General features: G+C 38.5%; 2 protein-coding genes across 4 annotated transcripts in view; one reads left to right on the top strand and one right to left on the bottom strand.

The window, feature by feature from the left end:
• SH3RF2 (SH3 domain containing ring finger 2) overlaps positions 1-13,798 on the bottom strand; it is a 97,579-nt gene extending 83,781 nt beyond the window's left edge. Inside the window, exons 1-2 of one of the 3 annotated variants that reach the window (XM_026696412.2) lie at positions 13,666-13,798; positions 12,062-12,591 (exon numbers count right to left, since the gene is read on the bottom strand). In XM_026696412.2, coding sequence (XP_026552197.2) covers positions 12,062-12,442 — 381 coding nt within the window. In that variant the 5' untranslated portion in view covers positions 12,443-12,591; positions 13,666-13,798. Of the gene's footprint in view, positions 1-12,061; positions 12,592-13,155; positions 13,277-13,513; positions 13,587-13,665 lie in introns of those variants that run through there. The other 2 variants (XM_087924480.1, XM_026696411.2) reach the window with 2 other exon arrangements.
• GRXCR2 (glutaredoxin and cysteine rich domain containing 2) overlaps positions 1-25,519 on the top strand; it is a 70,600-nt gene that overhangs the window by 29,360 nt on the left and 15,721 nt on the right. The gene's annotated exons all lie outside the window — the stretch shown is intronic.

Below are 25,519 nucleotides of genomic sequence, written 5' to 3'. Positions count from 1 at the left end.
CTAGTAAAAAAATTTGAATACCACCATTGAACAGAATCATATATGTTTGGCCCTTCTCCTGATTTCTAAAGATTCATAAGCCAACATAAGTCTAGGCTTTATGTTGAATGAACTTTTGTAAGTCGAGGACTACCTGTACTGTACTGCTAACCTTAGCTTGGTTCCAAACAGAATTCAAAGCCCCCAGCATTAAGAGAAAAATTATTTAGTGTTCAGGATGGTGATACTTATTCAAATGCCAACATGTTCTAACTTTTACAGCACCATTATTAAACTAATTTAAGTCTAGATTTTCTACCATTGCAATTTTTCAAGGTTTAGCTTCTCCCCTAAGGTTTCCACTGCAGAATTGACAAATTTTGGACACGTAAAAAAGAATATAGGTATGTGTAAAAGACATGCTAATCTCTGTGTACAGAAGCAAATGTGAAAATAATTACCCAATCATAGTTGGGAAGAGAAGTTTCTCCATTTGTGAGTTCGCATGGGTGATTGAAAGCATAATTTTTAAAATTATGAACTGTGTTTTTTTCTTTCTATGTTCTTTATTCATTTTGGCTAGATAAACAGTGTTGTCTATGATTTGCTTGAATGAAAAGGAAATCTTTATGAAGCTCCTCTTTTTACAAGGAGGTGGGGTGGGAACTGGTGATGGCCCTGGTTTTTGTAGGTGCCTAATTTCTTCTTGGCCTTACAACTGAACAGCACAACCCTGCCCATTTATTAAAGAATCACTATTTAGAAGCGGTTGCAGATCTATGATGTGGGATAATGATCAAGAGCATTAAATATCCCAGGAACATTTCTGAAAACATTTGAACAGGATTGCAAGATATGTTTCTATGGCAGGAGAATCCCATCACTTTTTCTCTCCCATCTCTCATCACCATCAACTTTGCTTTTTCTGTCACTTCATGCGCATGATTAATAACTACAGTAAATCATATATGCATGAAGTGACACGAAAAGCAAAGTTGATGGTGGTGAGATTTTGTAGACAGATTTGTGTTATTGTACCTAGCCTGTGCATAACAGATGGTTTATCAGAGAATCAATGAGTTATTTATCAGGCTTCATTGCTGTTGCAGACCTATAACCATTTCCTTTGGAATAATACTCTCTCTGAACAGTAGTAGCTACTACTGTATTGGAACCAGCATATTTATCACAACTGTGTCTAACTTTATTTTCCCTTTCCTGATGAAAGAATGAAAATTGAGAAGACAAAAGCCAGAAGGATCAATGTTCCAATGCAAGAAAACAGTGCAACATAACACAGAGAAAACTTGAAGGGTGGGGGAATTTGATTTCAGACAGTGTCTGAGAAGAGCACTGAGAAAGATCCAGAAAGGTCCAGAACATGTTGTCAAAGTTCAAGAATTTTGATTCTAAATATTTCCAAAATTATGATGTCTCTAATTGCAACAAGAGGAATGGAAGGAACATTAAAGTAGGGGTCTCCAACCTTGGCAACTTTAAGACTTGTGGACTTAAAAAGCTGTCTGAGGAATTCTGGGAGTTGAAGTCCACAAGTCTTAAAGTTGCCAAGGTTGGGGACCCCTGCATTAAAGAATGTTAATGAACGAATCCATAGAGTTGGAGCTTGCCCCTTGTCATGAATCTCAACTTCTGCTCAGGGCAGGAATACAGATGAAAGCATAGGTCACTGTCCGCCTCCGCTTGACTAATCTCTTGAAGAGGAGGCTTCACCCACCATCTCTCTAAATTCTTTTGCTGAACTGCTTCAGAAGTGGTATTCAGCAGGTGCTGACCAGTTCTGAGGAACAGGTAGTGGAAATTTTGAGTAGTTCAGAGAACTGGCAAATACCACCTCTGACTGGAGATTTTACAGTATCATTTCCTGCCACACCCCCAAGCCACACCCACAGAACCGGTAGTAAAACAATATGGAATCCCACCACTGAACTGCTTGTACGGTTGGAATGTTTTTTCCAACATAAGACTGGTAGTGTCGGTTCTGTTATTTAAGCCTATTATTCTGCACCTGTATTCAGGAGTAGAAGAGAAAAGTTCAGAGGTGGTATTCAGCAGGTTCTGAGCAGTTCTGAATAACTGGCAGCAGAAATTTTGAGTAGTTCAGAAAACCGGCAAGTACCACTTTTGATTGGAGATTTTACAGTATCCTTCTCCTGCCACACCCACCAACCCACACCCACAGAACCAGGAGTAAAAAAATTTGAATGCCACCACTGCCTGAGAGCACTTAGATTCTACAGCACCAAAACAGTATGTGATAGTAACATAAGAGTGTGAAATTGACAGCACCAAGTTTTCCTAAAAGGGCAGCAAGTGTAAATACCTAGGTCAACATTAAAAAAAAAAAGTCTATAAAACTATTAAATGGGAAATAGAAATTTCAGCCATGGAAAAAATGTTTGTTAAAGGCCTTTGGTTGGATGTGATTTATTCCTAAAGAGAATGAGCATAGGTACTTAATCTGAATTTATTAAAAGAAAGATTGAGTAGAACGGGTAGTTATCTGGAAGATAACAATAACATTCAGAACCAGTTTGACAGATTTACTTTTTTTTTTACTTTTTTAAAAAATAAGGTTTTATATGGGTTTTCACACACAAAATACAAGTAAAACATCTTTTTTGAAAATAGCATGGTCCCGGGCTGAACTTCTTTATACAGACACAAAACTCAATTTCATGCTCCTTTTTGTATTCTATTCCATATCTTATACTATTTTACATTTTGTATATAGTTTTTCCCCTCTTTTAATTTTCTCAATTTTATTTTGATTATCTCATCTCAATTCAAATCATTATATTTATACTTTTGTCTGTTCTGTTTCAATTTCATATTATCTTTTCTCATTAAACAAATTTTCTCCTGTAGTTAATAATTGGAGTATGACACCTTTATATCTTTTAATTACATCCATTCAACTCTTATTTAAACTTCAATATATACCTTAAGGTTATGACCTTCAATATAATACATAATACATAACTTCCAATTGAATTCCGCTTGGTACATTCTTATAATACACACTATGTTCTTAAAAAAAAAGAAAGATTGTAAATATATGTAATTATAAACCCTCATTCCATTCCAGTTCAGTTCTATCATTAATAATCATTAAAATCTTAACATCTTTAACACTTCTTTTCAATTAAATACCATACTTCCTTAAAAACACATATAATCTCCATAATTAATTTTTCCCTTATTTCTCTTCACATGTTTTATAAATCATTAAATATACCTTTCGTTGCATTTATTTATTGACAAGCATTTCACTGAATTACGATAGCTATTTTATCAGACATTTTAATCATACATTGTTTCATATTTTCTAAAATTATTTCTGCTTCTAATATAACCATAATATCTTATGTAACTTTGCAGAATCCCTTTTTCCATTAAGTTTTCACCCATTATCTCTAAATAGGCCCTGTTCCTCTATATTTTGCTTCTGTCCTTTATAACTTCTTTTCCTTTCTTTCTTCCCTCTCATCTTCTCCCTCCCCTTTTTACCCCCGTGTCTCTCTAGTTCTAATTCTCTCTTCTGCATTTCCCTCTACGGTTGCTTTCTGATTTTATACTTATTTTTCACTCTATTTTTTTTTGGAGTTGTTTTTCCCAATCTTAAACTTTCCATTCTCTTTCCCCCCATTCCTTTTTTTCCCCCCATCTAAGATTACTTGTTTATTAAAGATGGCTTCTTCTTTGTTGCAATCTTCTTGTTCTGCAGGCATTTCGTGTTGTTTCTCATAATTCCAACTCTCCATTTCTAAAAACTGAAATATGAAGCCAAAAGAACCTCTCCCTTCTTGTGCATCTTCTTTGTACTTTTTAAGTTCCATTTTCAGTTCTTCCAAAAGTGGAGCCATTTTAAACAGTTTTAAACAACCACCCGATTGATTTTAGTCATTCAAAACAATAACCAAGAATCCAGAAATCATCAAGTAATCCAGATAGTCCCGAGTTATATCTTCTTATTTCTTTTTTGACTTTCTGTTCCTGGGGTTTTTGTTGCGATATTTCAGTTAGAATGTATCTTTCAGAAGTCTTGTTGAGATTTTGCTATAAATTCTTTTTTAATTCCAGGCAGTCTCCTCCCTTCCAGATCCTACCCTTTTATTCTTTTTCTCTCCTTTCCTGTTTTCAAAAGCTTTTAATTATCCAGAAATCTTTATTATCCCTTTGACTTTTTATTTTCAGCATTAAATGCCTATTGATGTCAAAGTGGATTTTTTTCCAATTTCTTGCTTAAGTCTCTTAGCTGTCAGTGTAGGAAAAGGAGAAAACCAAATCTTTTCCCTTTTCTCTCTCCTTCGCAGCTTAAAAATCTTCTTAGGGAACAATGTTATTGTTTTTTAACAGTTTCAATTCCAGGGTACCTTATTTGTTGCTTTTGCTGTTTGACCTGGTCAACCAAAACTTTCTCTTCTTATCTTCCTCCTGCACATTCTTTTCCGGTCAAGTTCTTCTTTGTGGTGGCCATTTCTGACCACTGCTGCAACCGCCTTTGGGAAAGGCAGTAATGGCCAGCTGGGGAGGAGAGATGTGGCTCTCCTCAACCCTGCTGGCAGTCTCCCCCATCTTCACCACCTCTATGGGGTGGCTTAGCCCCAAAATCAGCCGGCTCGGGGCGCTCCAGCAGTGAGCACGGATCGAAGCCTCGCAGAGATGAGGTTTCGGTCTGTTGCTGAAGAAGCTCAAACCGGAATTTCAAAACCAGTTTGACAGATTTACTTTTTATTCATCATTTACTTGCTTATACATCCTGTCTATTTTCCAAATGGATTCATGGTAGTATACAACACAACAAAACAAAGGCAACAGTGATATAGAAATAATAAATCTTTCAAACTATCAAATATTAACATAATTTGCAGTATTATAACAAAAAGAATAGGTTTTGGTGACAGACCTTAAATAAATGCCCTTATGAACAGCTCAGTTTTTAAAGCATGTCTTTTATTTTATTTTATTATATTATAAGATAAAATACAAATGGAAATAAAAGTTAGGAAATGTAAAAGAGAAACAAGAAGGGTGCAGAGAAAAAGGAAAATGAAAAGAAGTAGTGACTTCTGACTTTTATCAATGCAATAAATGCAAAAAAAGTTGCAAAATCAATCTTTTGCTTTATTTCTAAATGTTTCAAGCTATTGTTAAAGGGGAAGAGTCATTCTAGTTATCAAAACCTAAAATCAAAGTTTCTCTTTCTTTAGCTTTGAGTACAAAGTCCAGAAGTGGTTTCCAAGTAGAAGCAAAACTAGATAGGTTTAATTAATCTTTAATTAAAACTGTCAGTTTTGCCATCTCTGCCACTTCCACCACCTTTACCATCCCTTCTTCAATAGTTTTTAAGAGATTTCTAAAGGTCTTTAGGAATTGAACCAAGAGGAAGGAGGCAATTCTATCAGGCAGGTGCCATTGCTGAAAAGCAGGAGTTCTCTTTTCATCTATACTGGTCAGAATCCACCTTGAGGGTGGTGGATTCTTCCTTTGTTGATTAAGGGAATGGTGTCCTTACCACAAGGAAGCAAGTGAAAAGCCTCCATCTTAGGAACGGGGAGATAAATTGAATTCTAAACTGAAAACAATCCAGCTGCTGAGATTTCTATAATCTTATCCTGTTCTCTTTCAATCTTGTGAAGGGAAAATCCATCTGTTTTCAGGAAATGGGACAACAAATCCAAGTCCATGATGATGATCAGGGACCAGAAGTTAAGTCTAAGAGAGGTTGAATACAAGACAAGACTAAGGGCAAGGGCAAGGGTATAAAGGCAAGAGCAAGGCACTTCTCAAATACTTGAGACGATATCAGATGGTGGAAGGTGAAGAATTGTTCCAGTGGTGGGATTCAATTTTTTTTACTACTGGTTCTGTGGACGGGGCTTGGTGGGCATGGAAGGGGGAGGATACTGTAAAATCTTCAGTCAGAGGTGGTATTTGCTGGTTCTCCAAACTACTCAAAATTTCCACTACCGGTTCTCCAGAACTGGTCAGAACCTGCTGAATACCATCTCTGGGTCTTAGGCTCATGTAAGTGGGTCTAGGCAGGGATGTCAAACTGCTGGCCTGCAGACTGGATGTGTAGCATGCAGGCCATACCCATCCCAGCTCTACGAAGAGAAAAACATCAAGAAATGTCACATGAATGCAACATGATGCCACAAGTTTAACATCTGTGTTCTAGAAGTAGGACAAAGTTTCTGAACTGAGTATCCATGATTTAACCACAAGATACATCATCATCTTTGCAATATGCCTACTGATATAAGCTGGGCTCTTACATGTGACTAACTTGAGCAAAAAAAGAAAGAAATCGAAGCTAAATAAAAAAAATAGTGAGGCAGCAATACCAAATTTGTGAGGGAATGGGTTGTGGTCATTTGCAGTCGCTAGAAGGAAAACAAACTCCCAACCATTACACTTGTTGCTATTTTTGATCCAGAAATAAAATATAAATGTTAACATATAAAGCAACCTTTATTGTTACTCCTTATTTCTTAGGCGAACCGCTCAATTTCAGTTTTCAGTAAAAGTTCCTTCTATAATCTTCATTGGAAGAAAATATTCAATCATGTGTTTTTTTGTAGCCTTAAGCATTAACTCTGATGAATTCATTCCAGTAACTTCAGCTGAACTTAAATGGCAGTGGGCTACAGGAACAAGAATATCTCTACACCTAAGAAACAGACTCATTTACAGTGTCTGTGATTTCTCCAACCTTTGCATTTGTCCTGAGAGATTCATTCAAAGAAGAGTGAGCTTTGCTCTTTCCAGATCACTGCTTCTTGATGTAACATGAATGTTTAGACTGAATTTGATAGCAAGCATGTGGTGCTCATGTTAACCCTATTGCCATACCTGGAAAGAGGTCAAATTCTTTGATGTCTCTTTAAGCAAAATTGTTCTTGCAGATCTAGCTTGCAAGCAAGTTGCCTGCTGAGCTCTGGGAAAGAACTGTTGGATACAAAGAGAAATAAGCATATTGCCTACATGAAGCCAAAAGACTATATATAAAATGTAAGTTGGAATTGGCAGGAGGGAAGCTGAGTTAGATGCAGGTGGAGTTGCTTCTTTGCAGGTTTGAAGGCTAGTAAGGCAAGAAAATAAGAGGGCAGAGCTAGCAAAGACATTTTAAGATCTTTTAAATACATGGTTAGTTAACGACAAGAGAAGCCATATATGTAAATTTGCCCAAGCCAAGATTTTTTTTAGCCAACACAGGAAAAGCAACAGGCTGCCATAGAATAGCATTTGGGGGGCGGGGTATTGCATTTGTTTTGTATTTTTTTGAGGGGGTGGTGGATTAATTCATTGAAGCAGACAAAATATTGACACTATAAAGTCAATGTTTTAAATCATTACCTTTCTCACTTGCGTCGGCTGTTTTTATGTGGTTTGTTTTTAAGTTTTGCAATCTTTAAATATTAATCCTTATTTTGTAATCACATCACTCCCAAGGCAAAGGCCTTGCCAGAACAATAGGAGAATACACAGTAGGGGAATTACTAGAAAGGTCCCAATGAACGCAAATGGTGAATCTTTCAGTTTTGCAATATTATTTTTATCCTGGCCCAGATAAGGAATGCTTATGGCTCAAATGGTGTTTGATGTGGTTTAATTGACAAGTGAAGAAGCCCAGCAGCTTTGAATGGGATTTTGAAATCTCTTGTGTTTGAGACGCTGTTATTATGATGCATTGTTATTATGAGATAATCCAAGCACTTTGAAGTCACTCAGTCATCACGGAGGAGGACAGTTGTGGATTAGTAACTAATATTTTTGCATTAGTGCAACCCTATGACAATGTGCCTGGTAGATCTTGATCTTGAGATAGGATCATAGGGTGAGGCTGCATTTGAGCACAGGTTGATTTCCAGGCAATGACACCAGATTTCCCCCCTAATTTTTCTGATGCTTGTTGTCCTTCCACCTACATCTTCTAAGGGCTTCTTTTCTTGATGTGGGTCTTCATCTACCCAGAGATACCCTAAGTTAGCATCTTAAATTTACATGATAGGTAGACTGGCTGTGGATTAGCTCATGATGCTTTTGCCCCCATCAAAACATTTTGTCTAATAGTTTAAATTATATGGAAAACTGAGCGAGTAATCAATATATAGTTGTTCCACGGTCCCTTGGTCTCATAGCAAGACGGCTGTACACAAGTGGCAAGATAAAAATATTGGGAAATGGCTAGCTGTAAATGTTTACAAACACATCTGTTTGCAATGCAAACTCATGGACAGAGAACAGTTAAAGTAATCTTTAGGGATGAAAGAGTTGAACCTGTGGGAAGGAAGTGAGGGTGTGTCCTTCAGATGAGGTAGTCTAAGCAGGGCACATTTTATGCTCAGGACAATTTTCCTTTTTTTTTCCTGATCTGAGTTTGGTCACCTGGAGTGCAGAAATATACATGAATTAAGTTCTTGGGTAACCATGGCATTCATGAGATAGTTGATTAGATTGGTAGAATGCCAGATATCATGAACAATAGAGTCATGAGCATCTTAGCAACTAAGTTGTAAGGGCAGCCATGCTTTGCCTTAGTGAGGCACTTCATGTCATTTGCTGATGCAATTTGCTACAGTGAAGTAGATTGCATTGTTTTATGACTTTTCTAGCTAGGGGAAATTCTAAGATTTCTTCATTGACTTCTAGTTACCTTCTGGCTTCTAGAATTACTAATCAAAGCCTTGAGAACCATGAATCAATGAGGCTGCTTTTGTTTTAAGTCATCCCTCCAAAGCTTTTCATACTCTTCTTGGCTACAATGACAGAGTAACTGACATGGAATATGCTTCTATTGTATTCTTCAACTGGGTGGTCTTTGATGTATTGGATGACCATCTATAATTTCTGGCATTTACGTTGTCCTTGATTGGCTGGAACTAGTAAAAGGCTGTTTTTCCATTGCAGGTTATATTGATGTGTGTTTTTCCATAGGTGAGCTACTCTTGGAGGCAGTTAGCACATTGCTTAGACTTTGCTGTATTGTGAGCCTTTTAATAGATTAAATTCAGTTAGGACACATCACTGCCTAATGCAGAACAGCAAATGGTTTATCTTCACCTAACAAAACTAAGTAAGGTATGTTGACACCAAAGGAAGAGGTGGCATTTCCCTCAAAAGTAGTAGGGAAGAAACAGATGTTGGACTTTATAATCCTGCTTCCTAGTCCCCTCTTTCAGTTTAAAAAGTCATTAATTTTGGTAGATGACAATGCATTATTTTATATAGTTATAATTGCACACTATGAACAAATTCTGTACAGATACTAAAAACAGACTAAACAAACAAAACCATAATAGGTCTTCAAGGCAATCTCTTCCTCCCAGGAGTATTTTCCACTGAACATAGTGGGATTCACTGCTGAGTAAGCATGCATAAAATTTCTGTCTTAACACAATAGAGTAAGAAGATAGAATTTCAAATGAGCAGTCTTATGCAATCTTTCCCATTTAAATTATTGAGTCTACTTTGCTCTTTAGGGATTCAAAATTAATCCATGATCACTCATTTTAATTAGGGTGAGCCACCTACAGTCTGAACACAATACCAAGTGCAGGCCCAGTGGGCAGGATTGATATTTTCAGTCAATGGGACAACAGGGTGATTTGATTTTGATAATGTAAGGGTGGTCTGTTGAGCCTTGCAGAAATTTAAGATGCTACCTTTGTCCTTCAATCTCTAATTTTTGTCTTCCAGAGAAGACAACAAAAGTGTGCAAAGCTTTAAGGCATCCACTTCATTTATACCAAAAAAGAAAAGGTAAAAAGGTTTTCCCTGTCCAGTTGTATCCAACGCTAGGGGTCAGTGTTCATCTCCATTTCCTAGCTGTGGGAGCCAAAGTTATCAGAAGATGCTTCCATGGTCATGTGACTGGCCTGACTATACATTGAGGTTTATACTGTTACCTTCCCATTGAAGTGGTACTATTTACCTACAGCATTTGCATGCTTTCAGATTGTTAGATGGGCAGGACCTTCCTAAAACATTGGCTCCATTCAATCCAGTGATGTCATGATGCTATCACCCCTCTAGTCCTTGGAAATTTATTGTTGCTGTGGCTACAAAATGTTGTCCATCTCTGTTTTAACCTGACATATTCTTTTCCTTTCTAGGCTAGATGCTACTGCCAGGATAATATAATTTTAGAAATCCCAAGTCCTCTCAAATTAAAAAATGATTGACCTCAAAACTGAGTTGAAGAAGAAAACTATATTTTCTGTCTCTTAAGACACTAGCACTGTTAGGCTACTAACAATATTAAAGAAAAGCAGGATGGATTACAGATCTGTGGAATCTCTGGCATCCAATCCATCTGGGCTGTGGGAAGCATTTGTCACTTCAGTAAAACTCTACCTCCCATCTTTTCTCTGAGAAGTAGCAGTTTCCTTAAAGGCAATGATTACGCCTTGAAATAGTGCTTCCCCTGGATTTTGCCTGTTATTTAGCTGTAGCGATGGGCAGGAAAAGCCAGATTTCAGCAATGTGGCCTCTGAAGGCACCTCAAGCTGGGGACATTTTCAAGTACATGCATCAGGGAGGAATCACTTCAGAGCATTCCTATGTTCTTCAACCTGCTATTCTAAAAACTATGTGACATCTGGGGCGGAGATAGTTTTAGAGGAGGCAAATCTTTCATAGAACCTGTTACATCATCTGACCCACGTCAGGGCTTTGGGAGGGATCTGGCCTATACCTTAGTTCAATGTAAATTAGCTTTGTTGATTTGTATTAAAAAGTCACTTAAATTCATTTGTGTTTATTCAAGCACAATTGTATGGGAGTATCAGGTTATCAAAGGTACTTTTTGGGAATAAGAATGCCACAACAGTTTATGCAGATTTATTTGCAACGTGAATGAGATAAGGAGAATAAAGATCCACATGTATAATTAGGAAAGTATCTAGGTTACAGATAACTTCAAGCTAGGCAAGTCTGGGTGAAGGCATCCTGTTGACTTCACCCACTATCATTTGCTCTTGTTATTTACCTCCTGCTCTTGTTATTAACATCCTAATCTTGCCTTCTCCTACATACCAACCTCCACATGTTATGGGAATCCCAGGCAGTCCACACAGAGGACGAAAAAATACAACTGGAGTAGTCTGCCTTCTTTCTTAATAACTTTGTTTTGAGAATTGCTTCAAACATGGTTCTTTTAAATACATTTTTGTAGTTTTAAATGCCCATTGTCAGAGGGTGATTAATTATCTTCCAGGTTTCAATACTAAATAGAAAAGCACTCACCTAACAAAGAGTGAATTGCAGGGACCTGCCTACAAATTCATAGTCTTGAAAAATTGTTTTAAAGCATACAGTTATAGTTAAGAGAAAAAAAAGTTCTTAGTTACATGAACTGGAAGCTGTCTCTGCCTACCACCCAGATCCATATAGTTGGTACCCTCACATGTGTATGTCAAGTCAATCATTTTGTGTGAGTCTGTGTGAACTTTTCAGCGAGTTCTGTGTGCATGTGTTCACAGATATACACCCTTCAATTTAAGGAGGACTGGAATAACTAGAAAAGTAATGAATCTAGGACACAACTGACATAGTTTTTTTTATCCATATTCTGGTCCTGTCACATTTTCAAAAGATCAAAAACAATGTTTTATTTTTTTAAAAAGCTACTTTTGTAACAGCAGAAGACAAAAGGTTGTGTGAAAGGCTAATCTTCCTCAGTCCTTGACAGGTGTGAAAATAGTTCTGCTTTTTCATATATATATAAATTCTCCATTTCTTGACTGAATCTAAAGCTGGAAAGAGCTGTACTATAACATTACCCTGAAAAGTCTCAGTTCAATTTCGGGCTCAGCTGGAGATGGCAAGCCTCTGAGAATTCAAGACTCAAACTCTTGGCTAGAAATAGTTCCAGATGGAATACATTTAAAAGGAAAGTAAGAGTTGTCGTACAAATCCAGGTAAGATGGGTAGGGACCTCAGAGAGAAGTCAAACCACTTTATAATTAGCTAAATTCATCTAACTCCTTAAAAATGAAAAGCAGCGGAAAAAAATCTCCCTAATACAGGTAGCGATGAAAGAAATGACCTTGCTTACCTCTTCCAAAGGAATCCTGGGACTGGAAGTCATCCGATATTGATCAAGCTCTAGGTTTTTTGGCCCTCCCCCCATTTTCCTGATGGAGGCAGGGGAGGAAAAGGCTGAGGATCGTTGGAGTGAGCCATACTTCATCATGTTTGTTCCAAACCGGATTCCATCCAATAAACGTATCAAAAAAAGGTTGGAAGGCAGTTCTTCAATATTGCTGAGTACAAGGGTTCGACATTCAGGGCATCTCAGCTCCTTGTGTGATTTCAAAATCCTCTGGAGACAAGGCTTACAGAAGGTGTGCTGGCACGGAAGCACCTTGGCTGAGACATCCAGCTTTTCCAGGCACACTGGACACTCTAGCATGTTGAGTAAAGATAAATTGTCCATGATGTTGATGTTCTATTCAGTGAAAAACTCCAGCCTCAAGGAGATCTAGAAATGTCCACATGCTTGCTATTTGGTTGGAAGGAATTGGTTTGTTCAGGAATGTCCCATGCAGTACACTGGTAACTTTAAACTCTAAAAACTATAGTATTCTATAAGGAAAATAATAGAAAAGATAAATTATAAAGCATAAATATTTCAGTAATATGAAATGCATGCCACCAACATTTCAAGGAACCCTTCAATTAGGCAGTTTGCATGGAATATTCTCTCCCCTGCTCCTAATGTAGGTGTGACATTATTCATGTTGGCATAAGTATTAGATAAACATAATTATATCCAATGGCCAACTGAGATCAAGAAAGACCCAAGATTCATTAGTTGTTGCAGGTAGCCATTGAAAAAAAGAGACCTTGTTCCTTCCATCCCAACTGAGTTGATCACAGTCTGACAACATGCTGCTTGGATGTATTGTAGGGTGATCCATCCATCTTCACATAATGCTACATAAAAAAGAAGTATGTTGTGAAGGTGACCAAACAATCACACCACATTCAGTACAAACAGAAAGAATTCTGCTGAGGCACAGGGCTGAACACATTCTCTCCCCACTTCCCTTCTTTTGAAAATACCCACTGTATCTTAAAACACGTTTCTGCAGTTCCCCAATTTCTCCTAGGAAAATCACCTTGATAAAAGACACGATTTTGGCATACCTGGAAATAAAACAACCTGTGCTTGATTTCAAGAGACTGGCAATGCAGCTTGCTTTATCTTTAATAGTTGACAATCCAATACCAGCCCTGAAAAGGGGGGGTATTATTATTCCGCCCACAGCAGAAAAGTTACCCAACCTGTTCAGCACCTTTCCCAAAGGTATACCAAGCCAAAGCAGAACCAATATTTAATCCTAATTTCAAGTCCTGGCCTGCAAAAACGAGCTCTGTGCCATCCCACATTAAAACACTGTCTGCTAATGAAGACTGAATCTTGTATATCGAGCCAGAACAAATGTTTCAAGTGTCGCAATTCCCGAGACACTTCCTTTCCTTTCCTCAGTTTGAACAATCCAACCTTGCTCTCTTTGTGACTCAGACTGCCGAGGAAGAGTTATAAGCTTCTGGGGCTGAGCTTTCTGGCTGAGAGCTGAAGGAAGAAGCTGTAGCGGGGGGAGGAAGAAAAAGATAAATTAGAATAGGCTCCTAATTTTAATGTGTGCCACTGACCTTGCATTCATGACCCCTTTAAAATGAGTCCGGCTCATGAAATACCAGGTCCAGAGCTTGCTTTTCTCTTTCTCTCACCCTGAATTGCAGCTGCGTTGAAAACTTTAACTAGGTGCATTGCTCAGCTAAACTTAACACGTGCTGCCTTGTTAACTCATATGTTGCCAGGCTGCTACTCCTACACAGATTTTAGATCCGGGAAAAGATTGCCGTCTGATGAGTTGCCAGGAGGGAGCTGTTTGCTTGAAACCACACATACGCATTTGAATTATTTTGGCCTTGATTACAGTACATTGGATCAATAATTTGGCTTAGTTTGTTTTTTTTCTTTTGGAGCTGATCTTGTTTTAGAAGCAGAGGGGGAAGTGTAAAATGGGGATTAAAAAAACAACAACCCCACAACAAACCTGTCTATAAAAGCAAAGAGGTGCCACAGAGAACGAAGAATGCATTTTGTGATGCAAATAAAAATTAGACCCAAACACACACTTACCTAGAAGTAAACCTCACTCAACTTAGTGAGATTACTATGGAGTAGACATACGTGGGATTGCATATTTAGAGAAATGAAATGAAACTTCAATCTCAAGAGGCATCTGCTGGGGAAGGGAGTGCTTTTGTTTCAAATCCAGCAATTTTCTTCTAAAGATTTCGTTCTTTGCCATTGACTTTGCCCAAAAGGAGAGAGACAAGATCTAAAGCAAAGAACAGAGTGTAGCTCTGCTGAAAGAAAACAGCTTGGTGGTAACTTTGATTAAAATCCGTATTTCCTCTGCTGATATTCACCTGAGCAGGAATTATATTTAGAAGTGTTCTCTTAAACTCTATCAAGGGGAGCTTGAAGGAGTCAATGAAGTGGCCTCTACTCTTCAGATCCTGACCAAGACAACTCATAATGCTGTCACTCTCCACACAACAGTAATCCTCCACATCCCTTCAGTTTTTTTAAATTGCTGCTTTTGGCACCTTTTTCAGCTCCATAGTATCCTTGTTGAAGTTTAGTAACTAGTATTGTACAGATTAGTCTTCAACTTATGCTAGGTCGCTTAGCAACTGTTTGAAGTTATGAGGGACTCACCTTGGATTTGAAGTTCTGATGGTCACCCCACGTAGTCCAATGACTGAACTTCAGGTGCTTAGCAACATGGCCAGGTTTATAGCTGTTCGTAGAGTCCTGAAGTCATGTGACGGCATTTCATGAGAGCTTTGCTGAAAATGTGCATTTCTACACTTTTCAGCAAAACTGGACCCATAGTGATCCAATGGTTCACTTTATGACTGTAGCATTTATTTAACATGTGCCACAAAAGGGTCATAAATTGGGTCAATCATTTGACCAACCTGTTTTACAACCACCATGACATTTGATGGGCAGGCTCCATTAGGGGTTAAGTCAAAGACTACCTATATATGAAGGCAATATTGGAATTTGGTGTGTGTGTGCGCGTGTGCATACACACACACACACACACACACACACACACACACACACACACTCAGAGAGTGGTGGATTAAGGAGGACTAACCCTAAGCACAAACAAATCTTGGTGCCCTAAGCATATGCTTACTCTGCTTAATGGTTAATACACTTCTCTCTCCCTCCCTCCCTCTCTCTCCCTCTCTTTCTCTCTCCCTCCCTCCCCCCTCTCTCTCACTGTGTGTGTGTGTGTGTATATGTATATGCATGTGTGTGTGTATATATATATATATATATATATATTTCAATATTGCCTTCATACTGTATATAGAGTTGTATTAAAGCATTAGGATAATGATTGTTGCCTACTATTCTTTATGATAACAAAGATGAAAATTGAAACATACATGGTGTCAACATTTTCTTTAAGCATCACTATCTCAATTTCCTTTCCTGTTTGTTCAGTCCCTGCTCACACCCATCAGGAGAACAGAGGAGCTTTTGCTGTAATATGCCTCACTTAATAGTTGCTTATGTTGAAAAAAAAAAAACGAAAAGAAGAGCTATGCAACAGTGAAAAAAGATGTCGATTACAGAAAACCGAAACAAAATTCTTTGAAAGTGCCCTAAATCTACTCAGTGGCATCTAAAGTCTGGGCATGGATGTGATAAATTGGAATCACCACAAGTTAGTAGATGTTTTGTTTTTTGTTGATTGTTTTGTCTGTGTGACAAAAGATAGTCCATCTGTGGTGGTTAAATCAACTCTTAATCATGATTTTAGGTAGTTTTCTTTAACTTACATATTCCGATTAAAAATAATGTTTTCTGTTGGGTTTGGCTTGTTTTAACTAGTCTCTTCTTAAATGGTTAAAGTTGATTGATGGTTTGGTTAACTTTTTAGATTAATATTGAAAAGTGTAAGATCTCAGACTATGGGCAATAATATCTGCAGGTTTTTTAAAAATAAATAAAACAAATCAAGATGATGGCTGTGATAGCATAATATGCATTGTATACCTGCTGAGCAGATGGGCCTTTGGCTGCCCTGTTCAGATAGCCATCTTGACATTTTTGACATCTCCTGGGAATACTGCTAATTTACAAGCTTGAAAAAGTAATAGAATAGGATAACAAGAGCAGCAAGCTCTTTAAATTAAGATTAAATTTATCTGCAACCTTTATTGTAACATTGATATTTTTAGTTGCTTGTAAAAAATTTATGGAAGGCATTTTAGGAGAGTACATACTCTAAAGGCAGGCTAGGAATTCATTAAAGCAACAGAATTACTCCAGCCATCATTGCTAACGGTATTATTTAGCATATGGCATATCATACATAGAGTACAATATATATACTATATATTAAGTCTGGCATCTAACTTAGTAGTATGGCAGCTGTTAATGGCCATCTGGGCACACAGTATTCTGCTTTGGAGTAGACCAACCCTAATGCTAACAACCTGAGGGGTGGCAGCTGAAGCTCCCCATTTAGTTCCACATAGTTTCTGAAGTATGTTGCTCCTAGTATTGTTTTTTGCAGCTGTATTTTCTAGGTATATCTTGAAGAAGAGAGTCTGGTCCAAAATTAGTCCAAGGTGGATGGGATCAATAGGGGAGTAAATTGTTTAAATAGATCTTCGGTGCTTCATATGCTAGTTTGTTGTTAAGGTGGAAACACGTAGTTACTGTTTTGCTGGTGCTAGGTATAAGCCTCCGGTCAGTGAAGAATTTTCCCAAGAGTTTAAGATCTTTGGACAGGAGGCTCTCTGCCACATCGATGCGTTTTACTTGTATTGCTATGACCAAATCATGAGCGTATCCAAATTTGCTTCTCTTAGTCCAGTGATGGCTAACTTTTTCGTTGACGCGTGCTGAAAGTATGTGCGCACATGTATGCCTGCACCCATAATGCAATGCATGAATGCTTCCATGTGCCCCTGCCTCCTGGGCATGCATGTGCTCCCCCATGCTCCCTCACCCCTGTGCATGTGCTTATTCTCCCCATGTTCCTCCTCGCCCTCTGTGCATGCATGCGAACCCCTGTACATGCATGTGTGACCTTCCCCACCCCCTGCGCATGTGCACATGTCTCCCACATGCACCCCGCCCCCTGTGCATGTGAGGCAGATACCTGAAAATCAGCTGCTGGTGGGAGGCGCATGCGTACACACAGTGGAACTGAGCTGGGGCAACGGCTTGCAGGTCTGAAAGCACTTTTCCCGCCTTTCTTTTCATGTTTTAGAAAACTAAAGAGGGTCCCATATGAAATGCCTCCTGTGCCCCTTTTCCTTCTGTGGACTGGGATACCTTTTGTGTGATGGTCTAGGACAGTGGTTCCCAAACTTTTTCAGTCCACCGCCCCCTTGATGCTACAAACTCATCCTCATTGCCCCCTCCCCCAGGGGCAGGATTCAAATTTCTGAGGGCATGGCCTAATTTGAGGGTGTGGTTTGCTGGTCATGTGATTGGGTGGGTGTGGCTTGCTGGTCACATGACTGGGAGGGCGTGGCTTGCTGGTCACGTGACTGGTGGTATGGCTTGCTGGTCAAGTGACTGGGTGAGTGTAGATTGGTGACTGGCAAACCAAATGCAAGTGGTCCTCACTTAATGGCCAGTTGCTTAGCAAATGTTCTAATTTATGACTGGCCTCCCCAGAACTACTTGACCTGTTTTGGGAGTTTTGACAGCCATGCACACACATACACACACACACACACACACACACACACCCCTTCCAACCCTGCTGGAGCAGGTCATTGGACTAGAATCAGCAAAGTATCTCTGATTAGATTCTAGTAGTGAATAAAATCTAATCAGAGATGCTTTGCCGATTCTTGTTGATTTGTTTTATTTGTATTTCTTTATTTGTATGTTGCTGAATTGCATTGACAAGTGTGTTGTAATGACGAGGCAGTCGAGTTGCTTGATCATGAACAACTGAATCATGATGACCTTTATTGGAGTCTAGTCTTGCATTTATACACATTTTTAGTAATCCTCCAACATTGGTTAACTTTGGTTTCTGCTTAACTTTTGTTACTGTTTAGCATAGTAATTAACACAATTAATTATCTCTAGTTAAAGTCTAACATATGTTTACTTCCTCTCTCTAATCCTCCTTTACATTAGTGACTTTGTTTGCCTGAGTTGTATTTGCTTTGTAAACATTCATTACCTGAGGTTTGCCATCCAAGATAAGAACATTCCTGCAATTACAACTCTACATATCCTCGTTTTTTATTTTAAATGGAGGATTCAAAGATTTATGAATGTATCGCAATTGTGAAGGAGTAAGAGAGGGGAAAGCAGGATGAAATAAATTTGGAATACATTGAATAAAACAACAGGTTACAATTAGTACAATAATAATAATTATAGCACAAAAGAAAAACTGTCTGAGCCAAGACCAATCAGGAAGCCACTTGGTTAGTCACTCAAAAGGTGAGTACTGAGCATGGATATTATTTTGAATGTATGATTGTAAATTGGCAAGCTCATCCTCAATAGTTTTATTCAAAGAATGAAAAATTCTGAGGATGAACATTAGTGGCATATTTATCAAAAAAAGAACCACATATTAGGATCCTTAATCTGCCAACCAGCGCATATCGATCCTGTATTAGATTGATCAGAGGCATTAAAAATAGGAAAATTGTCAGGATACATATCAGGAGCTATATTAAGTCCATACAAAGAAGAATTAAAGGTACCTGACAACCAATAGTAGTTAGAACAATAACTGTAATTCCCTAGTTTTTTAAATATGTGCTCAGCAGCATCATAATCAGACCAATTATGAAGCCAAGTGTGTTTAGCATGACAACAGAAACACAGACCCCTTGTAAATTGACTAACTTTCAAGTAACGCCAACGGACCGAATTCAATTGCATAGTGGGTTTAGAAAATAGCCAGGAGTGTGAAATAGACTGTAGTTGTGAGACAATAAATGTAGAAGACATGATCAAGTTAGGGGTAAAAGAAATTTGACCAAATGCCATTGGGGCTCATAGTATAAAGTAATATTTGTGCCATGGGTCATAAACAAGTATTGGGCATGACAAACCCACAAATTAGGGTTAAGACAAACCACAGAAGTGTCATTTTGAGCAGAAACACCATTAACCATAAACAAGAAAATACAAAGTAAAATTGTAACAGAATTAGCAGTAATAATAGCAAAAACAGCAGCAACAAGATTTACAGGAGCTTGAGGTAATAAGGCCTGTTGCAGTTGTTGTTGAGCTTATGTAGTAGATTTAACCTGGCCCCAAGTGATGGGATGTGGGTGCTTCGACCTTGGAAGCCGGACTTCTGTGTTCAGATGAAGATTGAAATCTGGAATTGGGTTGTGAAGGCCTTGATGCCATGCCATGCCATGATACAGACAAACACAGCGCGCTGGAACCCACACTGCTTGTCCAGTAGAAGGATCTTCCATGGCAGTGTAACCACAACCCCAGGTGATCAGCAGTGTAGGGCCTTTCCAGGTTGGATCTGGAGCTTGGCGATACTTTACCAAATGCCTTGCTAAAGATTCGGTAGTTTGAAAATGCAAATTAACAGGTGAGTCTGCAAGAGAATCTAAAAAGGTTAAATAATTCCAAGTATATAATGCTACAACAATGAGATTTTGAATCTTTCGCAGATGGTAAGAGCCAGACTCAGTTTGTAATTGTTTCTGAAGCAATGCCTTAAATGTATGATGAGCTTGCTCAACTATAGCTTGACCCTGAGAGTTGTAAGGAATTCCATGAACTAAAGTAATATTCCATTTCTGACAAAAGGTTTGAAATTCCTTACTAATATAAGTGAGGCCCTTGTCAGTTTTAAACTGAGAAGGCCGACCCATTATAGCAAAAGAGGATAGGTAATGAGAAATAACATCTGAAGTACGTTCATGTTTTGAAACAGTAACCCAAAGGAAATGTGAATGAGTGTCAATAGACGTGTGAAGATAACAGTATGGCTTAAAAGTTGAAAATTGAGTTACATCCATTTGCCAAATTTGATTAGCTTGGGTTCCTCGTGGGTTGACACCCACTGGAAAGGGAACTGCCAGTTGCTGACAAGCTGGACAAGCACGGACAATATCCCGGGCTTGAGATAATGAAATTTTAAATTGCTTTGCAAGCAATTTGGCATTTTGATGAAAATAAGAATGGCTATCAACAGGATCAACAAACAAAGATGCAATATCCTTTAAGGATTCATTTGCCTTCTGATTTCCTTCAGTCAAGGCATTAGTAAAGGGAGTATGACTCCGAATGTGTTCTACATACAAAGAATACAAGCGAGTTTCCAAACTATTCTTTAAAGATAAAAACAAGGATAACAAATTCTTATCCAAAGAGAGAGCACAATAAGAAAAGATAAAAGATTGCATAGCTAAATACACATATTGAGTATCAAATATCAAGTTAATAGGTTGGTCATTGAACAATTGTAAAGCCAAAATCACAGCAGCCAGCTCAGCACGTTGAGCTGAAGTGTGCATGATAGTAAATTTAGAATACCATTGTTGTTGAATCTGCCAGACAACCACACCCCTTTGTAGGTGATTCATCAGTAAAAACTGTAAGAGCTTTAGAAATAGGATTTTGCACAAAAATGGAAGAAAAGGGTGGATTTAAAGTAGTAGTAACCACTATTCTAGGATCCTTGGGTAAAGAATACAATAAGTTTCCCACATATTGAGAAAAGACTATCTGATATGATTCTGAAATCATCAAATGCTCATGTTCAACTTTTGTACGAGTGAAAGCTATACTAATGAGATCTTGTCCTATAAGATGTAAGGCTCGTTTACGACCTTTAATAATTAAATCCTCTAATGCTGATTGATAAGGATAAATGTTTCTAGGTGGAGTAGCTGACAAATTAATCCATTCATGAATGTTGACTGCTTGTGGAGAGGCATTAGAATAAAGACATCCTGTGGGTAAGGGTGCAGTAGGAAGAATAGCTAAACAAAGTCCTATTGTTAAGGATGTTATCCTGTCCACATATCGATGCTTAAACTTATTCAATATTTATTGAAGGCATGTTCTTCGAAGATCAGTTAATACAACTAGATCTCCTGGTGATTGTGCTCCCTTCAAAAACTGAAATAAGGGCAACATATCACCAGTTGTAATGTAGAAGAATGGGCATGCCCAATTAATAATGCCAAGTAATTTTTGCCATTGTACTAATGTATATGATTTCTGTACTTGTAATTCAGGAAGAATTGGAATGGAGAAATTATGCAACATTCTATGTCCTAAGTAGGTATAAGGTTCTACCTTTTGAATTTTGTCTGAGGCTATATACAATCCCTGTTGTGCCACAGTGTCTGTTAACTCTTTTAACAACTTAGATTCATCAAAATCTGGCGCTGCTATCAATATACCATCCATATAATGATAGACTAAATAGGAAGGAAATTTATTCCAAAAGGGTTGAAGAGCATTATCCATGAAATATTGACAAAATGTAGGGGAATTAAGCATTCCCTGAGGCAACACTTGCCAATGATATCGTTTTGTGGGCATGCTATTATTAAAAACTTCTCTTAAATCATAAAGGAAATACCATTTCCCATTTTTCTTTTTTATAACAAAAAACAGGAGTATTCCAAAGACTAGTAGAAGGTTCTATATGACCAGCAGCCAATTGTTCTTGAACCAATTGTTGTAAAGCAGCAAGTTTTTCCCTTGATAATGGCCATTGTTCCACCCAAACTGGCATAGAACAGAGCCATTTAAGAGGAAGAGCCATCATCAAGAATCAAATGAGCATTAAGAAGAGAAAGGATATCATGGCTGCAAATATTAGTATGAATAACTAGAATGTATCATTGCAGGAAAAAAGACTTACCAGCAAATGTTGTAACATTAATTTCTTGAACACTCTGCCAAGCAGCTGTAGAACCTCCTATTCCCCACAGTGAAGAAACTGTTATTTTTGGCCACTGTACTGGCCACTGTAAAGAGGAGATGACAGTAACATCATCTCCAGTATCCAATAACCCTTGAAATGGTTGTTTATTAAGGAAGAGAGAGGAGTTCAGTTGATGAAATAAGCCTACAGATAAAGAAGTTGATCCAAATCCTGCATCCACACTATACCAGGATATGGATTTTCATATAGAAGAAGAAACAATTGAACAACAGAAGAATTACAAGGAAGAACTTGAGGAAGATTCACCCAAATCTGAATCATGAAGATACCAGTGTAATCTGAATCTATTACCCCAGGCACAACAAAACAGCCCTTTTTGTTTGCAGAAGAACAAGGCAAAATTAAGCCAACTAATCCCGAAGGAAGAGGTCCTTTAAATTGAGATGGAACTATTTTAACTTCCAAGGGAAATTTAAACTCAATTTCCTCTTGAGTGATTAAATTGATCCCAGTGCTACTGGCTGTGGCTGGGGAGGAGTGAGAGAGACTGCTGAAGGAGTCAGGTAATATTTGCTTCCAATCTTCAGGGATCATTGTATAACCTTTTTTTATTCCTTCTACAAGTCCTCTTGTAAAGTACCACTAATCCCATAGTCTGTAACTGCCTTCTTTAACTCTTTTAAGATCTGATAAGGCAGACCCTCCCATTCTGCTATTTGCAGTCCAAGCTGTGGCCCCTGACCAGGATGATATTGTACTGGACAAACAGACACTAATTCTGCAAGTTCTGTTCCTAAGACAGAGGCATCCTTTTCACAAGTCTCAACCATTTTCTGAAAAGAAGACTGAACAATAGAGTCAGGAGGCTTTTGCCCTGTATCTATAGGAACTGAGGGAATGGAAGACCTATATTCAGGTGAAGAAGGAGGATAAATGACAGCATTAGTATAACGTGAAGGTGGAGGTGTTAAAAGAGAAAGTTCATAGTGACCAAATTTTTCAATTGCATGCCTACATAAATGCCACACCTGCAAAACTTCTGTTTTTGCTTGAGGTTCAGTATGCAATGTTTTCCCTATACGTTCCCAATCAGTTAATTTTAAAGACCCCTCTTTTGGATACCATAACCATTGAGCTGCAATCTCCTGGACCAGCCTTAAGAGATTTCTCTGTGGTACCTCGGTATTATTTTTCTTCAACAAATAGCCTAATTCATCTACATGCTTCCTTTGTTCCTCAGAAAGCGAAGACCCCATACTTACAGAAACCAAAAGGTTGAAGAAACCACAAAGGGTTGAAGGTACACCAAATCCTTGCCAGATGAAGTAACAGGGTCCCTGTTCATGAGCCACTTCTTGTAATGACGAGGCAGTCGAGTTGCTTGATCATGAACAACTGAATCATGATGAACGTTATTGGTGTCTAGTCTTGCATTTATACACATTTTTAGTAATCCTCCAACACTGGTTTACTTTGGTTTCTGCTTAACTTTTGTTACTGTTTAACATAGTCATTAACACAATTAATTATCTCTAGTTAAAGTCTAACATCCTTTAATCCTCCTTTACATTAGTGACTTTGTTTGCCTGAGTTGTATTTGCTTTGTAAACATTCATTACCTGAGGTTTGCCATTCAAGATAAGAACATTCCTGCAATTACAACTCTACACATGTGTGTCCCTTCTTGTGCACAACCCAGAAGCTTTTGTGATTCTTTGCAGCAAAAATTAATGACCTCTGGCTTTGCTCTACTTTTCAAACGCGCCAGCACTGCCGCGTTTTAGGTGCCGGCCCCGCAGGTCCACCCCATTGAGCCCACTGCACTGGAGGGACCTGCCCAAGCAAGTCCAAGTGGAGTAGTGCACCAAATCAATGGGGTGAGCCTGGAGAGGGAAAGAGAAAGAGAGAAAGAGAGAAGGAAGAAAAGAAAGAGAAAAGGGAAAGAAAGAAAAAGGGACAAAGAAAGGGGAGGGATTGAGGGACGGGGAGAGAGAGGGTGGGGGGAGAGCTGATGCATCAGATTGAAATGAGGCCTAATTTTGAGGCCCTTTTCCACATTGAAACATCTTTGCCAGCATCTTTGCCAGCACATTGAAACATCTTTGGCTTCTATTAATTAAAGGTTTTGTGGACGAAACATGGCCAAGACTATCAGGAAGGTCTCATATTTTGTTGAGGCTTTAAACAGGATCCATTGGACCAGATCTCCACCCTAAAAAATTACTTTTCTCCAATGTATTACAGTGCCAATTCCGAAGAAGGCAAAACCAAAATGTACTGGTAAATTACAAGAACACACACATGCACACACTCCCTTCTAACCCTACTGGAGCAGGTGATTGGACTAGAACAGATATCTCATTATCTTTCTCCTCCCTCTCTCTCTCCTTCTTTATTTCTTTTTCTTTCTGTCCTTTCCTTCCAACCCCCTCTTTCTTTGTCCCTTTTTCTTTCTTTCCCTTTTCTCTTTCTCTTCTTCCTCTTCTCTTTCTCTCTCTCTCTCTTTCCTCTCTCTTTCCCTCTCTTAGGCTCACCCCATTGACTTTGTGCACCGCTCTGTTCGGAGGTGCTTGAGCAGGTGCCTCCGGTTCAAGGGGCTCAATGGGGTGGAACATGGCAGCGGCAGGATGTTTGAAAAGGAGAGCAAAGCCAGAGTGGCTTTGCTCTCCTTTCCCAATGTTGCATTCGGGGTGCCGCCCTGCAGCCCTGAACATGGTGGTGGGATATTTGAAAAGGAGAGCAAAGTCACTCTGGCTTTGCTCTCCTTTCCCAACCCTGCATTTTTTGGGGGTGTGTGTGGAGTTTCTTATACCAGACTGTGTAAATTAATGCGATGATCCTGCGGGGCCTTGCCTTGAACACAGCGGCGGCGGGATTTTTTTCTTACCCCTGAATTGTGTGCTGCCCCCCCACACCTCTTAGTGCCCCCCTACCAGCCCCCTTGCCTCTCAGTGCTCACCTAAGGCATCCCACCCCCCGGGGGGCGGTACCACCCACTTTGGGAACCACTGGTCTAGGTTCTGGCTCTTCCTCCTGTCTCTCCTGATCAGTCTCACATACTATTACAGAGTCTAATAAAAAATGATTGTTAATCATATACTTGCCAACTCCAAGATAATGGAATGTCCTTACTAATTCTCTTGGAAAGTCAGGAAGAAAACTTCTCGGCATGCTCCTAGAGGATTGAGCAGCTGTCCTAAAAAGCTAGATTAGCACGCAATAATTGTTTACTTTTAGAAACAAGTTAACAATGGAGTTCTTTGAGAAGGCTTTCTGTATTTATTTTACTGAGGGAGATATTGTATATATTTATACTGTTCTAATTGTTTTTTAAATTTGTTAACTATTGTATCAATGTAGACATTTTATGTTTATACATTTTTAATAACCCCTTTAGTGTATACTTCTGTTATTTCCTTGTGGCAAACTGAGAACTCTTAATTAAATTCACAAGCACTACTCTGAATGTAATAAGACTGATTTCTTCATTCCAAGGAAAAATTAATTACATTTTTTGGGTAAATCATATAGATTGATATCTAAATTTGAGTCTT

This window comes from Pseudonaja textilis, chromosome 2, assembly GCF_049901715.1.
Source record: "Pseudonaja textilis isolate UNSWEBS1 chromosome 2, rPseTex1.2, whole genome shotgun sequence".
NCBI classification, from domain to species: Eukaryota; Metazoa; Chordata; class Lepidosauria; order Squamata; family Elapidae; genus Pseudonaja; species Pseudonaja textilis.
This window is presented reverse-complemented; position numbering and strand designations above follow the sequence as displayed.